Genomic DNA, 17078 nt, shown 5'->3' on the forward strand with positions numbered 1-17078 from the left:
CACACACAACAACAACACACGCACACTTTTATACGCACCAGAAAATCTGAAAGTTCAACTTCATTAAGAGTGGAAGCGTGAGGCAGATCTGAATCATTTATACGTTACAATAATGTACACACCTCACCACATGGCTATGAGAATGCCAGCAAACAAAACTTTATTTTCTCGGGGTGGAGAGGCAGAGAGAACTCATTTTATATTTCAATTCATTTTCCCATCACTTACCAACAGGACTGCAGTGGCATGGAGAGCAAGCTTCATTGTTCCCAAGGCGGAAGAAGTTCTCTTGGCACCTGTCACAGTTGGCGCCATCTGTGTTATCTCGGCAGTTAGTGCAGTGGCCACCATGGCCAGTGGAACGGTATAGTTCAGGGTCGAAGTAGCATTCCTGTGACCGGCCATTGCAGTCACAGGCTGTTGGCCAAAACATGTAAGTTATGTCAGATCCATGTACCTTTAAGGACAGCATTTTAAAACAGTAACAGAAAACCAAACCATGATTCTCTACATCTTGGAGACAGACAGATGGTGGAAGGTGGAAGAATGACCACCAAGTATACTATTTGTTAAGAATAAAAACCAAAACAACATTATGTCAATAAAGGGTTTATACAGCCAGATTATCAGTTTACTAAGAAATGTTCATCCTTACGAAAAATAGTACCATCATAATGCAAGGAATTCTTGTAAAAAAACAACCTGCATCCAGGTAGTTGTTCATATACAAGTAGAAGCCAAGTCAAATTACAATTTTTCCAAATCTTTCTCCTTCATTCTAGTATCAACTCCAAGAACGAGGTGCTATTTTATAAGCAGGCTTCAATTTAACTTAACTTTTTAGGACTCATAGGATTCAAATACATTAACATCCTAACTTTCAAAGTGCCAGATTACTTGCATGTTCAAACTGGAGTAATATGAGGTACATGAGTTAAAATTAATGCCTCTGTACATGGAAACGGAATTAAAGGGAAATCTAGATGTTCCAGATCCATCTATTTACTTAGGAGCCACAATCCCAATTGGATCAAGTACTGAGTGACTATATTCCCTATGGGGCACAATCAGATTTTAAGAATAAGTATCTGTGGTCACAGTTAATTCTTTCCTATATTATAAATGTTTTTCTCAGGGCGGCGCCTGTGGCTCAGTAGGTAAGGTGCCGGCCCCATATACCGAAGGTGGCGGGTTCAAACCCAGCCCCGGCCAAACTGCAACCAAAAAATAGCCGGGCATTGTGGCGGGCGCCTGTGGTCCCAGCTACTTGGGAGGCTGAGGCAAGAGAATCGCTTAAGCCCAGGAGTTGGAGGTTGCTGTGAGCTGTGTGATGCCACAGCACTCTACCGAGGGCCACAAAGTGAGACTCTGCCTCTACAAAAAAATAAATAAATAAATAAAATAAATGTTTTTCTCAGAATTATTGATTCTGCACAAAATATAGACAATATTTTGAGCACTAAATAAAAAGTAATTTATATTTGGTTTTAGACACAAAAGGACATTTTAAAAAAATATTTGAATATACGTGTTTTCTTGTTTTTTTTTCTCCCTTTCATTTATAGTACAGCATATTTTAAAGCCTAAGTTACTAGCACCAAAAATTAGGTTTTGACAAGCAACTCTTACCCTTCTTCAAGAGCTGTTTTTCCTCCCTTAAGCTGCCCTAAATTATCTCTCAATCCATCCAGCCCACCTGAATGGTCTGAACAATTCCCAGATCCACACAGTTTAAAAGAGACACTGTGCCTCCCTCCCGGAGAGAAGGGAGCTGTAATTTCTTCTTCCCTAGCCCAGCATTCTGACAAAAATGTGGTTTTGCTACATTCTGACACTTCACTCCTGTAGGCATCACAATGCTGAAAGGACCAAGGAGTTTCAGCGTCCGTAGCATAGTGGTTACGGCGCCACCCACATACACCAAGGGCAGTGGGTTCAAACCTGACCCGGGCCAGCTAAACAACTGCAACAACAACAACAAAAATAGCTGGGCACTATGGCAGGCACCTGTAGTCCCAGCTACTTGGGAGGCTAAGGCAAGAGAACTGCTTAAGCTCAAGAGTTTGAAAAATAGCCGGGCGTTGTGGCGGGCGCCTGTAGTCCCAGCTGCTCGGGAGGCTGAGGCAGGAGAATCATGTAAGCCCAAGAGCTGGAGGTTGCTGTGAGCTATGTGACACCACAGCACTCTACCAAGGGCAGTAAAGTGAGACTCTGTCTCTACAAAAAAAAAAAAGTTTGAGGTTGCTGTGAGCTGTGACACCATGGTACTCTATCGAGGGCAACATAATGAGACTCTGTCTCAAAAAGGAAAAAAAAAAAAAAGGACCAAGGAAAAAAGCAAATTGACTTGTTTCCTCATCAAAGTCCTTGAGCTACAGTGCCCAGGTCATTTGGTAAGCTGGCAGTGTTTGTCTTTCTAGTAATTTCTAGACAGATTTTCAAAATATGACATCATTAAGCAGAATACTTTACAGCACACATGTCCATTTAGTTAGATGCCACAGCTTAAGAGTATTTCATTTTTTCTTTTATCAATATGTATCATATGGATTCTAATCTAACAATGAATATTACATTTCAGTAATAGAATTAAGAAAGCTCAAGCAAGGGTTTATAAATGCAAGAGGAGGCTATAAATTTTATATTTGCAAATCTAAGATTTGTTGAGGAAAAGGAAAGATGAATAAGAAAATCTGTTCTAGGCAGCTCAGTGGAAATAGTCATCAATCAAGATATTGGTTTGTTCTCAAGGTTTCTGCCAATAATTTGTGCAAGTTCAGAGTATGTTCTTTCTTATGCCTTTATTTCTAAGACGGTACAATAGGAATATCTGTAAGAACATAAGAAACTTACAGCTGCTTTAAAAGTTTTATTGTTAAGTCCTTTGGCAAATCATGATTACACGGTTTCTTTCTCCTAAAATTTGTTTATCTATTCAGAATAAACCATGGCATTATGAAGGGATAAATGTCTTACTTTTTTCATTTTACTCTTTTCCTGAAATCTTAGGACCTACTCTTGCTCCCAAAGTCACCCAACCTCTCCAAGAGAGAGTGGGAAAATTCTTCCTACTTCACTCTTTAAAAGATAAAGGAAAAATAATTTTGAGAAATGACCTTTTGAATGACAGCCTTAGGCTAGAGCTCATTGTATGTGACACTTGTTAACCAATGACCATGGCTGCCTGAGTAAATGAGCATCGGTGGGAAGAAAAATACTTTAAAAGGCAACAAAGACCAGACTAGAGAAAACATTTTCTAGAGGAGGCTGTACTGACATAGCATTTGGAACTAAGCAGATTTCCAAATCTTAAAGACACTGCTCCCACTCTGGCATGTGTGTTCATGATGCAAACACAAAACCAGTCCAGTTGGCCTTCACAGCCTGCGGCCTTCATCTACGATCTTCCTCTGACATGCATGCTAGTTCGCTATTCTACTTTCTCAAATTATGGGGAAAAAGTATGACCTTTGGAGCCTTCTTTTCTAGGAGGAATAAAAGAAAGGCACCCATTCCTTTTTTCACCCTCAGAAGTCCTCAAGACAACAGAGCACAGTGACACCAAGGGGCACTCACGCAGGCATTCGCTGGCACTTTCTGCCGTTGCCCTCCTCCATGGCCGATCATTGAAGAAAGGAAGACACTTTTCACAATCTACTCCATACGTATTGTGTTTGCAGTTACACACCAGCTTGTTGAATTCATTCTTTATACACTCACTTGCATGTCCGTTACATTTACATCTGGGGAGAGAAGAGACACGCCAAAGAATGGAATTGCTGCAAAGTCCTGGGAATGCATGCAGACAAACTATGTACACAGAGAACTAAAAACCGTCTAAGAACACTTTTGAGTTTCACCATTCATATCAACTCAGGAACTGAGCAAGGCTAAGTAATGACAGTTTGAATGTCCAGGAATAAAGAAAAATTAAACAAACAAAAAGGTAGCTTTATTTCACAGGGCATGGGGTATTAGCCAGACATGAAAAGACAGCCCCAAACAATTTCTGAGGCTATCTACAGGATCATTTCCTGAAGTTAAATGTGTGTCAAGAAGCAGCAGAGTGTGGTGGTTTAGGATGCCTGGGTTTGAAACCCTGCCCTGTCACTTAGCAGTGTAACTCAACCCAATGATAATATGCCAATTGTGTAAGGTTATTGGGAAGACCAAGGAGTTGCTTTATTTATGTACTCAGGATGATGGCAGAGCTGTAATGTGTTCCCTCACTTGCTTCCTTAAAAATAGCAATCAGTTTCATGGCTTCACTACCAACTAATACTATAACACTTCAGAATCATCTATTGCAGTGGTTCTCAACCTTCCTAATGCTGCAACCCTTTAATGCAGTTCCTTATGTTGTGGTGACCCCCAACCATAAAATTATTTTCGCTGCTACTTCGTAACTGTAATTTTGCTACTGTTATGAATCGTAATGTAAATATTTGATATGCAGAAGACCCCCCCCCCCAAAAGGGTCGCGACCCACAAGTTGAGAACTGCTGATCTATTGTGTGCCAGGGCGAGTCCCAAATTTAGATCTCCAGCTCTCAGCCTTCTCCAAAGCTCTTACCTTTGCTGTACAAACTTAGATGATCCCTATGGCCTAAAATTTTACCTGTCTACAATTACACCCATCATCTTTCCCAAATTAGCTCATCTTCTTTACTTATTTTGTTCATGGTACCACCATTCTCCTGATCACTAAACCTTAAAATCATGTTTGTCTAAAGTTCTGATAATTCTTCCTTCACAATAAAATGCAATTAATATGTCGCCTTCCATTTTGCTGTCTCCAGACTGACATCAGGTGTTTGTCACCTAACATGCAGACAGCATCATAATAGGAATATGAATTCTCTCACTGTACTCTACTTTCACCCTGCTTACACATTAATCTTCCTAATCCACTGTTTTGGTATCACAGTTCTATTCCAAAAATTGTGCCTGATTTTTCATTAACATTACCATCAACTTTCAATGAGCATCAATCGCATAACAAAAACAACACATGCTTTTGAGACCCCAAAGTCAAACATAGGGGAGCTAAGTCCAAGCTTGTCTAAGTCTCTGGCCATCAAATTATCTTTGCATTTACAACTCTACAAATCCATACAGAAATTCTGGTTATGTCAAGTAGGTTTATACTCTCCCATCTCTAAACTTTCGTTCATGACATGCCCATGCTCTTGCACCCAACCCAGATATCCTCTTTCCTTATTCAAATCCTACCTATTCTTTAAGCCCCAGCTCAGAGCTCATCTGCTTCTCTAGCCTGATATTTCTGTATCATTCTTGATATGTGGTATCTTTTCTATTGCTGCTTGATCTTTTTATTTAAAACGTGACTACACTAGTATTTCAATTTTCACATACTGAACCATCAACTACATCATTCATTTATGAGATCCAAGACTATCGGGGCTTCACCAAAAGTCAGTCTTACCCTTCCTTGGTAACTTCACAGTGCCTATCATGGAGCTCTGCGCTTGAACAGTCAACAAAAATTCACTAAGTATGTTGATTTGACAAAGTTTCGAAAAACCTAATTGCTTAGCTTCCAGATATACATTATTATTCACTAAGGACTGTCACTCCCACCCTAGGTAAAGAAAAAGTCTATCAATCTGTGGTACAGAATAGAGAACCTAGAGATGAAACCAGCCTCATGCCACCATCTGATCTTTGACAAACCAAACCAAAGGATACACTGGAGAAAAGAATCCTTATTTAATAAATCGTGCTGGGAGAACTGGTTAGCCACACAAAAAAGACTGAAACTGAATCTGCACCTCTCACCACTTACAAAAATTAACTCATGCTAGATAAAAGATTTAAACCTGAGAGATGAAACTATAAAAACTCTTGAAGAAAACATGGGAGGAAACTCTTAACAATATCAGCATAGAGAAAGAATTTATGAAGAAGACTCCAGTGGCAACTGAAGCACCATCAAGAATAAATGGGACCTAATTAAGTTAAACAGCTTCTGCACAGCTAAGAACACAATAAACAAAGCAAATAGACAACTTTCAGAATGAGAAAAGATATCCTCATGCCATGAATCTGACACAGGGCTAATAACAGGAATCTGACAAAGGGCTAATAACAGGAATCTACAAAGAACTCAAGCAAATCACAAGAAAAGAGCAAACAACCCCATTAATCAATGGGCAAGAGATGTGAACAGAACCTTTTCCCAAGAGAACAAACGGCTAACAGACACATGGAAAAATACTCATTGTCCTCAATCATCAGAAAAATCCACACCAAAGCTGCTTAGAGATATCACCCAACCCTAGTGAGAACAGTCTATATTACAAGGTCCCAAAACTACAGATGCTGGCATGGGTGTGAAGAGAGAGGAACATTTATATACTATTGGTGAGACTACAAACTAATACAGCTTTTTTGGAAAGAAGTATGGAGAATCCTCAAAGAGGCAAAAATAGACCTTCCATTTTATCCTGCAATCCTATTACTTGGTATCTACCCAAGAGAAAAGAAATCACTGCACTCAAATGTTTAAAGGAGCTCAAGTCATAATCACCGAGATGTGGAAACAACCCAAGTATCCAATAACTCGTGAATAACGAGTTATAATAAGTATGTATACCATATAATAAACTATGTATACTATGTATACATGAAATACTATTCAGCCATAAAAAGATGGAGACTTTGCATCTTCTGCATTTATCTGGATGGGTTTGGAGAATATTCTGCTAAGTATTGTATTTCAAGAATGGAAAATCAAGCATCCCATGTACTCAATACTAAGTTGAAATAAGCAGATTAACAACTATAGGTTCATGAGAGAAAAACACAATTAAATTCAAGAAGGGGGGAAGAAGAGCTTGGTAAGTTCCCACCTAATGAGTATAATATACCAGTATATGGGATACTTCCTGGGTGAAGGACTGCTACAACTTGGGACTTTACCTTAGAATGCAAACAATGTAACCTAATTATATGTATCCTATGAACCCCCCCAATTTTTTAAAAGTCTTTGTATATAAAAGCTCCCATCAATTTTAAGGCTAATTCAATAGTTTTCTTACCTGCCACCCACAGCAAAATCAGAGATTGCATAATAATAGGACTTGAGAACTTTGGGGTCATTAAACACTTCATCTCCAAAAGTGTTCAGGCGATTGAGAGTCACTCTGATGTCAGTGGCAGTTACCCATTCCTGTCAGGAAGCAGAAACAGAAACATAAAACAGAAGTAGAGGGAGTGAAGAGAGAGACATAAATGTGACAAAATGTTCTAGTTAATTTATCATTTAATCTATGTCCTCTTCTAGCACTAAATCTATTATAATATTCAATGACTTCTTTAATTTCCTAATGTTTTTCTCCTCTTTAACTCTTCCTTTCTTAGATCTAAGTTATTACTTTACTACTGAAAGTCTCAAAAAGCAAGGATGATACCAGTTTCTTCAAAAAGCTGCTGAGGCGTAAAAGAAATATACATACAATGCCTCGTACACATTAGGTTCCCAGTACACACATCCTGCCTCTCCATCCTGTATCCAAACCCCACACCCAATCAGAGAACCAGCTCAGAGCTCATGAAACACCACGCTTACATTATATTGTTCACGGCTATTTTGTAACATGTATCCCTCCCAATCCCCCACTGACAGATCTGGGAGAGATACTCAAATACACTGACCTGAACCAATCAGATGTAGTCTGTTTTTGTCAGGACCCTTCCCAAATATCACTTTCTCTATGAGGCCTTACCTGGCCACCCCATCTAAAATTATTATCCTTCCCAAATCCTTATTTCCCTTCCCTGCTTTATTTATGTTGTCTGTTTCCACACATACTTTCCCCTCTCCCGTTGCAATGTAAGCACCATGAGGGTAGGAAATTCTTGTCTGTTTTGTTCATTGCAGTTTCCCTAGTGTTTAGCATATAATAGGTGTGCAAATAATATTTGTTGTGTGAATGATGAATCTGAAGAAACCATACTGTCACACTGGTAGGTGTATCGTGATGGCAGAGGACAAGAACGGGGGTTGTATAGTCTTTCCCTAGGTTTTATAAGATCTAAGCCATTTCATTGAGCTAATTTTAGTAAGATGATTACAATCTACCTCGTGGTAGATTGTAATAATAATGATCTCAATGAATCATGTCTGCCAGGGTCCACACCCTGATAGGCCCTTCCCATGCTGACTCTAGGCTTGGGTTGTGACTGGTTTTGGCTAAGGGGACATCAATGAATATGACACAAGCAGAAGCCTGGTAAGTGCTTGTGCATGGGGACTCACCCTCTTGGAAAACTTTTGCCATAATGTGAAGAAGCCTGGCCTGGCCTCCTGAGGATAAGAGATGCAGGGAGAGAGCTGACCTTTGAGGTTAGTGAGCCCAGGCTAACACTGAACCATGAGAAATAACAAACACATCATGGTTCAAACCACTTAGCTTTGGGGTGGTGCATTATACACAAACACCCAAAGATACCGTTCTCATTTTAAGTCAGAATCACCTTCAGAGACTAACAAACGACTGCAGAGGTGCAGACATCTGCGTTCTCAGAAGGCTCCACCTGTGACTGGGAGGCATGTGACTGATTAAGAATCACTGCCTTAAACCATGGCAAACATCCGGAGAACATAGAACAACGTGGAGAACTCATAAAATCTTCATGCAGTTTTCAAGAATAATTACAAAGGAGAAGAGATGATGATTTCACTGAATTCAAACTTGGAATTCCAACAACTCCCACTCAGGGCTGCAACAGGAATCTTTTAGTCATCTATAAATAGCTTATCATATCTCTGTTTTTAATCCTTATATCTTCTATAGGCTTCATCTTTATCATAACTATCCTTGAAAAAAAATTTCTCAAAGGCTGAAAGTAAGCCATTGTTTTCATAATGGGCACCTTAAGAACAGAACATGGGGCTAGACTTCTTTTTGAATACCAGTTCTGCCACTTAAAACGGTGAGATTTAGGACAAGTTATATCCTTTCTGAGCCTCTGATTCCTAAACTACGTGTATAAAATGTAAATAATAAAAGTATCTACCTTACAGAATTACTGTGAGGATGAAATGAGTTACTATACTTAAAAGGTTTAGAACAGTGCTTGTCACATTATAGCACACTATAGTAAGGACAATAATAAATGTTTATTATTATTATTATAAATAAATACATTACTCATATATAGTGAGGGTCTCCTCCCGCTCCTGGGAGATTGCAGTTTCTGGAAGGAGGCCAATGGAACAATGAGAAGAGAGGACGCCGCCCTCTCTCCTGCCTCTTCTCACTGTCAGATCAGCTAAAAGTCAGATCAGTTCAACCCCCTTGGCAACTGGATATCAGAGCCAGAGATCTTACATCCAGAGACACATAATTAATGTTAATGCACAATGAAGCCAACTGACCAAATCTATGCAGCATTTTTACCACATGCAGTTTCATTAGTTTATATAGCATAAAGAGCAGCAAACATCAGAATTCTTACAGATGGCAAACTGCTCAAGACAGGCTGACCAGTGACAGAAAACTAGTCACAACTTTGAACCACCACTCTTTCCCACTGACTATGCTTTTGCGTCTCCAGACAGGAAAATACAGTAATTTGCTGCAGAAAGAAACAAGGCTGGCAAATGTTGGCTGGCTAGTCAACTTAAAGAGTAGTATTTGCAGATCACCTCTCCCTGGGGCATTCGGTCTTCTGCTTTTTAACCTATAAAAATCTGCCATTCTTTATGCCACTTATTTTGAACATGTGTTTATCTCCACTGCAAGAAACACTTTTCTGAAAGGCCTTGACAAACATACTCACTGCTCACCAGCACCTCAGAGTTTACTAAGTGACTGCACACTCATAACCTTCTAGCAACATACAGAAATACAATGGAGGGCAGGAACTGGACTAACAGATAAATATATTCTCATCCTTTGCTACTATCCAAAACAATACAGCCCAAATTGGAATAACAATCCTTGAATATAATGATAAATTTCAGAAAGAGGGACAAGAACAAGAAGATACAAAAAGTAGAAAGCCCCCAAATATGAGGGATTCCCTATCTAGAAATTGCAACAGCTTTATAGAAAATTAATTAACATCTGAAAACCCATGTCCAGTCTCAGCTCAATCAGTACAGGTTTTGCCCATTTAGATAATGACTTTAGCCACATGACAGCAGTGTCTCCAGTTCTGTGTTAATATGCTGAATGTGGCATGAGGCTCATTAGTTGTTCCATATAAAAAGTTTACAGACATCTTAGCAATCTATAAAAATTCTACATTATGGTGTGTAAGGAACATGCATATAAAATTCATGAGAAAAAAGGAATCTTTAATTCTTTCTGTTGTTCAATAAGGAATCGTTTCCATCATGATACAACACAAAACCATGGGACCTAAATAAATACCCTGTCACTCACACGCATCGTTTCGGGTAATGAGGAGTCTTCATAATGATTTGACAACATTGCCACAGAAACCCAACCAAAATTTCCTTGTGTACTAATGAAGTAAGTTGGCATTCTTCAATATCTTGCTTCAATTGTTCCTCCTTGCTAATTTTAGAAAATATTTTTATTTTCTAAAATAAGTATTTTCTCAAATAAAATATTTGATTTATTTCAAATAAAAAAAGAAGTAAGAAAGGAGGGCGAAAACAGGGTAGATTAGGTCAAACACCCTCTTCAAAAGGTCAGAAGCAAAATGTTTCAACCTCAAGTACCAAGATTAAAGTTAAAATCATTCGACTTTTTAAAAAAATTGTGAAGTTTCTACCCCAGGATATGTTTGCAAGAGGGTAAGAAAATAAGAACAAACATCATCCAGGCATTTTGTAGGAACAAAATGACTTTGCTTTCACCTTGTAATAGTACACAGGAGAGCAGAATGAACTCCAGCTGTCTGTGTTGCTGAAGTAGACCCCACTCTGATCCCCACACCTCAGAAGTGGGACTGCAGGCCCCTGTGCAATAACTTCCCCGCACCAAGTGAGCAGCAGAACTGTCTCCAAGTCAGCCTGAGAGAGCCTACCTGCAGCACAGGGCTATTGTCAAAGTTGTAGGCACTGGGCCTTCCTTCTAGGGTGGAAAAGGCCACATTGCCTCCCGTAAGGGGAGAAATGTCACTGAATTCATCAGTGCACAAGGCCTGCTGCTCGTCCCCTCCTGTCCTGATGAAGCCACGGTTTGCCTTTGAGTAGGTATTCTCACAGGAGCCGCTGTAGTACTGGTAAGGAACCCAGGGCCCGTCTTCCCTCGTGCGCTTGTAAATGGCAAAGCTTTCTGGGCGGCTTGTATGAAACTTGAGACGTACGTAGGTGATGTCAAAAGCTTTTCCTGTGGGACAAACACATCAGAGTTCAGAAGTCATAGTACAAAAGCAAAGAAACACCCTCTATTCCTAGTTTGGTTTGGAACATAACTAAAAAGACCCCAGAACACACAACATATTGGTGATGTTCAAAAGGCCATTTTTTTTTTTTTTTTTTGAGACAGAGTCTTACTTTGTCAAACTCAGTAGAGTGCTATGGCATCATAGTTCATAGCAACCTCAAATTCTTGGACTCAAATGATTCTCTTGCCTCAGCCTCCCAAGTAGTTGGTACTATAGGTGTCTGCCACAACACCCCACTATTGTTTTAGAGACAGGGTCTCACTCTGGCTCAGGCTGGTCTCGAACTCCTGAGCTCAGACAATCCACTTGCCTCAGCCTCCCAGAGGGCTAGGATTATAGGTGTGAGCCACTGCGCCCGGCCTTAAAAGGTCATTCTAAAACTGGAAACAGTGCACATTTTCCCACTGGGTCCTTAAGTTGGCTCATAAAGTTCTGTTTCATGAAATGCACTACTGAAATTTTGCTTGCAATGAAAACTGGTAGCATATGTTAATGCTGTACTTACACTATTAAATAAAATAAAAAATTTAATGAAAAGCACTTTTATTCTTTCCTGTGCTTCAGCAAAAGCTTAATTAAAACATAAAAAGGAAATATATACTGACTTTGCAAATGGGTCTTCTGAGCATTTTCAAGATTTTTTAAAAAACTCACTCTTTATTAACTATAATGTTACTCTTGATACAGAAAGAATATTAACAGCACTATTCTTTTACTAATCTACCAAGTTAAGACTCAGAAATTTGAGAAAGGGAGGACAGCGTTTGCGAGAAAGCAGAGAACAGAATAGGAAAAAAGAAAAAATTCTCCTTCAGAACCAGGACAATGAGACAAAAAAAAAGAAGAAGAAGAAGAAGAAGAGGAGAAAGGTTTAAAGAGGTTATGTCTGAATATGTTCAAAATAGAATATATAAAAAATGAGCTTTGATTAGGGAAGAAAAGGAAGGGCTCAATGGGCCATCCCTCTAGAAGAAGAGTCACTGGGTCAGATATTTCCCTGCAACCACCAGAGTAAAGCCTTATGGTCAAGATGGCTTGGTTGCCAGCCAGCATGTCATCAGGTGGATAAAAGAAATAATGTGGGGTGGTGCCTGTGGCTCAGTGAGTAAGGCGCCGGCCCCATATACCGAGGGTGGTGGGTTCAAACCCAATCCCGGCTGAACTGCAACCAAAAAATAGCCGGGTGTTGTGGCAGGCGCCTGTAGTCCCAGCTGCTTGGGAGGCTGAGGCAGGAGAATCGCGGAAGCCCAAGAGCTAGAGGTTGCTGTGAGTCCTGTGTACATCATGGCACTCTACTGAAGGCAGTAAGGTGAGACTCTGTCTCTACAAAAAAAAAAAAAAAGAAAGAAATAATGTGCATCTCGTTTTAATCACCACCCATTCACATGTTGGGTCCTCCTGTGTCTGAAAAAATCTGTACTTTGCTACTTTAATATGTTACAATGAAGATCAGAGTTTGGTCACCAAGTATTTGTTGGGCACACTAAACGGCCAGCCCTATGCTATGTATGTTAGGAGATAGGATATGTTAGACATAAGGGGTCCTGGCACTCATGGGTTTATAGTTTTTCTCCCCAACTGAATAAACTCAGGAAGAAGCAATCCAACCCTCTCCTACAAAACCCATAGAACAGTATCGGCCCTCTCAAAAGTACTGAGGAGAGACTTCTGTGAGAGAACTCTCCAGTTCCTTGCACACACTCATGCCTAAGAGACAAGGAGACATTACTCACGTGTGGTCTAGACTCCCCTGAGCTGCATCTCTGGCTTCCTGACTGAGTCGCATTCCCTACACTGCTCAATTCAAGACAGCATCCTGCCTCTGTGCAGGCTGGGGCCTGCTGCAGTCCTGTTACAAATTTGGAACTAAGTGTGTGAGGTCAACTTGAGGAAGGAAGGGTGGGAAAAATCCATGTAAGCTGTGTCCAGGCTACATTCTTCAACTCATTCTTTAAATGGATATGATAAGCCATATCAGACTATTTCTCAATTGGTCTAGGTTTTAGAAAAGGTTTGATTAATTCTCCCCCATATACATGAAACAGACTCACACCAATAGGACCCTAAACACAAAGATATGTGGTATGATGGAAAGACAGAAATCATATTGCTATAGAACTGGGCATTTTGAGACCTGAGTTCAGGCCCTGGCACATTCATTTACTAGCAATATGATTTCTGTTCCACCAGTAGTTTCTCCTCTGTGAAAATGGGAATAATCCCTGCTCCACCTACCTCAAGAGCTATGGGGTCAAACCAAGATATTCACATATTTGATTAATTATAAAATTCTAGGCTCGATGCCTGTGGCTCAAGTGGCTAAGGCGTCAGCCACATACACCTGAGCTGGCAGGTTCGAATCCAGCCCAGGCCCACCAAACGATGATGACAGCTACAACCAAAAAATAGCCGGGCGTTGTGGCAGGCACCTGTAGTCCCAGCCACTTGGGAGATGGAAGCAGGAGAATTGCTTGAGCCCAGGAGTTAGAGGTTGCTGTGAGCTGTGATGCCACAGCACTCTACCCAGGGCAAGAGCTTGAAGTTCAAAAAAAAAAAAAAATATAAAATTCTATCTACAAATATAAGGCATTATTATAATAGAGTTCATGTATAGCCGGGCGTTGTGGCAGGCGCCTGTAGTCCCAGCTACTTGGGAGGCTGAGGCAAGAGAATCGCTTAAGCCCAGGAGTTGGAGGTTGCTGTGAGCTGTGTGAGGCCACGGCACTCTACCGAGGGCCATAAAGTGAGACTCTGTCTCTACAAAAAAAAAAAAAAATAGAGTTCATGTAGAAAATTCCTGAACCAGGATCCTGTTCACAGATAAGAGCAACTGCACCAGGGGACTACCAAAGGACAGTATACACACATAGATCTTCCACCTATGGCGCAGTGCATTTTGCCTGGACACAGGTCACACAAATGAACACCTCCCGTTAAAACAATGAAAGTTTAACTGGTACCTCTTTATTGTGTCAAAAATATCAAGACATGACCTTTGAATGAGGGTGGGGTTATAGTACAGTATCTGTGGCATTCCAGAGACTTATTCTAAGACATTCCAGAAGGATAAAACAATTTGATTTTACTTAGGAGTAGGTGGCTTGGGACATTCAAAGGTGTTTTACTGACTAATCTGTGGATTACAGATTACCCTTGCTTTCCCACTCTCTACCTTTCTGCTATCTCAGTGTTCTTTAGTAACCCAAACTGCAGCAATCTGGACCAAAGGAGAGAAGGTAAAATGGATCAGGTTATCCTACGCTCCAGACCAATGCCTGTACTACTAAGCCACACTCTGACAGAAATGGGCATATGTGACCGCTCTCCTTGAAACCACACATGCACAGCCATGGGTAACAAAATATCCAGAAAGCAATTTTGCTATAATTAAATGCTGTAAGCAGCTTTCTTTCTGGTGCTGGTCTGGCCTTATGGTACTGAGCCTCATTTTCAGAGCTGTATTTCTAATTCTAATCTAAAGCCACAATTGGAAGAGGAAAAAGAGGTCTGTGGCAGTCTCTACAGAGGCTCACACACCTCCTCACGGCAAGACGGTGCACTGCCTCTGAGCTGCAGCCGACCCCACGTGGATACAGACAATTGTAAGCCTATGTGATGATACTATGCCCAGGGAGAAGCATCATGTTTGGGGAGCACTGAGGAAGGTCATCCAACCCAGATTTGTGAATCCAAGAAATGCTTCCTAGAGAAAGTGGCATCTATATCCAAGACCTGGGGAATGATCCAAATTAACCAGGCAATCAGGGGACAGAGTCCAGGCAGATGAAACTGCATGTATGCAAACACAGAGATGTGATCACTGCAGGAGGCAGAGTTACAAAGAACATCTAGAACTGGACAGAGTGGTTGGAGATGAGGTAAATAAAGAGTAAAGCATGCTCCAGTCCTGAGGTGAAGGGCAACTTCAACTCAGGAGCAATGGTGAGCCCCTGAAGGATCTACAGCAGGAAACACACAATCAGACCTGATTTTTATAAAACCACTCTGGCCACGGTGTGGAGATCAGGATGGAAGGGACAAGACTGAAGGTGAGGAGGTTAAGAAGGTACAGCACCAACCCAGGGAATACAACAGAGGCTGAACTAACAGGAATGGTTGGATGGAGGGAAATGACAGAGCTGAGTGAGGTGTGGGAAACCAGCATCAATGGTAACTTGGGAACTGGGGCCTGGGGGCCTGGGGGCCTGGGGCCACTTTTGAAGGTCCTCTGCTTATACCCTGATAGCATTCTAATTCATGGTCAAAAAATCTTTTTCTCATTCCATGAGGTAAAAGGATTAAGAACAATTCAGCTTTCTAGTTTAAAAACAGCCAAACAGGGGTGGTGCCTATGGCTCAAAGGAGTAGGGCACTGGCACCATATGCTGGAAGTGGCGGGTTCAAACCCAGCCCTGGCCAAAACTGCAAAAATAAATAAATAAATAAAAACAGCCAAATGTGGCTCGGCACCTGTGACTCAAGTGGCTAAGGCGCCAGCCACATATACCTGAGCTGGCAGGTTCGAATCCAGCCCAGGCCCACCAAACAATGACAACTGCAACCAAAAAATGGCCGGGCGTTGTGGCGGGCACCTGTAGTCCCAGCTACTTGGGAGGCAGAGGCAGAAGAATCGCCTGAGTCCAGGAGTTGGAGGTTGCTATGAGCTGTGATGCCGCGGCACCCTACCCAGGGCGACAGCTTGAGGCTCTGTCTCAAACAAACCAAACCAAACAAACAAAAAAACCAGCCAAATGTAGAGTACTACCTTTTACATTACTCTGAGAATAGAGGCTGTTAAGCAGGACTCGGGGCAGGGACAGGATAGGGAGACAAGTTCAACTTCAGATACACTAGTTGTAAGGTGCCCTCAAGGTCATCTAGACAAGAGGAAATGTCTGATATCTGTAGAGAGCTGGAAGTCAGCAGCCTGAGGGGCCAAGAAAGATCTCCAAGTGAGATATAGACATCTGAGATTCATCAGCTTACAGATGGATATGGAAGACATGGGTGTGGTTGAGGCCAAGGGGGCAAGTGTGCTTCGTGAGAAGAGACTGAGCTTTGAGAGCCCCCTGAGGACCACCAATATTGGAGGCACAGACAGAGGAAAATGAGATGACAAAGAAGGCTGTGAAGGGGCAGCTAGAGAGGACGGAGTAATTAGTGTTGTTCAAATCTGTCAGCAGAGTCAAGTTAGATAATGATCAAGAAGGACCCATCAGCTTCAAACCACAAAGAGGTCACTGCTGCTCTGAGAACAGTTCCAGGGGCAGGGTCATAATGGCTGGAATCAAGGATGAATAACAGGTGCCAGGAGTGTGCCAGCAACCTGTTATGATACCTGGCTAAAGGGGAGGAGAAAGAGGAGGTGATACTTGGAGGGGATACAAGGCCAAGGAAATACTTCTGTCTTTTTTTTTTTTTTTTTTTTTTTCATTTTTCAGACAGGAGAGAGGAGCAGGCATTAAATGCTACTGTGTTTGAATCAGAGAAGAGGAAAAGGTTGAAAATAAAGGTTGGGAATCAAGAATGGGGTTCAAGGGAGATGTCTGGGAGACGGGGCTCTAAGCAAGAGGAAATCTGCCTCCCCGCTTTCTATCTAGATGCAAATGCAAGTGACTTTATAGGTTTCAAGGGACAGAAGTTGAAAGAGTTCTGACGACCTTTTAAAAAATCTATATAGTGAAAATCAA

At 41.2% G+C, this 17078-nt stretch overlaps 1 protein-coding gene across 1 annotated transcript in view; it reads right to left on the reverse strand.

The window, feature by feature from the left end:
• The window catches only part of LAMC1 (laminin subunit gamma 1), a 134857-nt gene that overhangs the window by 34226 nt on the left and 83553 nt on the right, over positions 1-17078 (reverse strand). The window contains exons 2-5 of the mRNA XM_053605886.1: positions 11026-11330; positions 7062-7192; positions 3577-3743; positions 229-417 (exon numbers count right to left, since the gene is read on the reverse strand). Of these exons, the coding sequence (XP_053461861.1) occupies positions 229-417; positions 3577-3743; positions 7062-7192; positions 11026-11330 (792 nt within the window). The remainder of the gene's footprint in view (positions 1-228; positions 418-3576; positions 3744-7061; positions 7193-11025; positions 11331-17078) is intronic.

Source organism: Nycticebus coucang, chromosome 10 (assembly GCF_027406575.1).
Source record: "Nycticebus coucang isolate mNycCou1 chromosome 10, mNycCou1.pri, whole genome shotgun sequence".
NCBI classification, from domain to species: domain Eukaryota; kingdom Metazoa; phylum Chordata; class Mammalia; order Primates; family Lorisidae; genus Nycticebus; species Nycticebus coucang.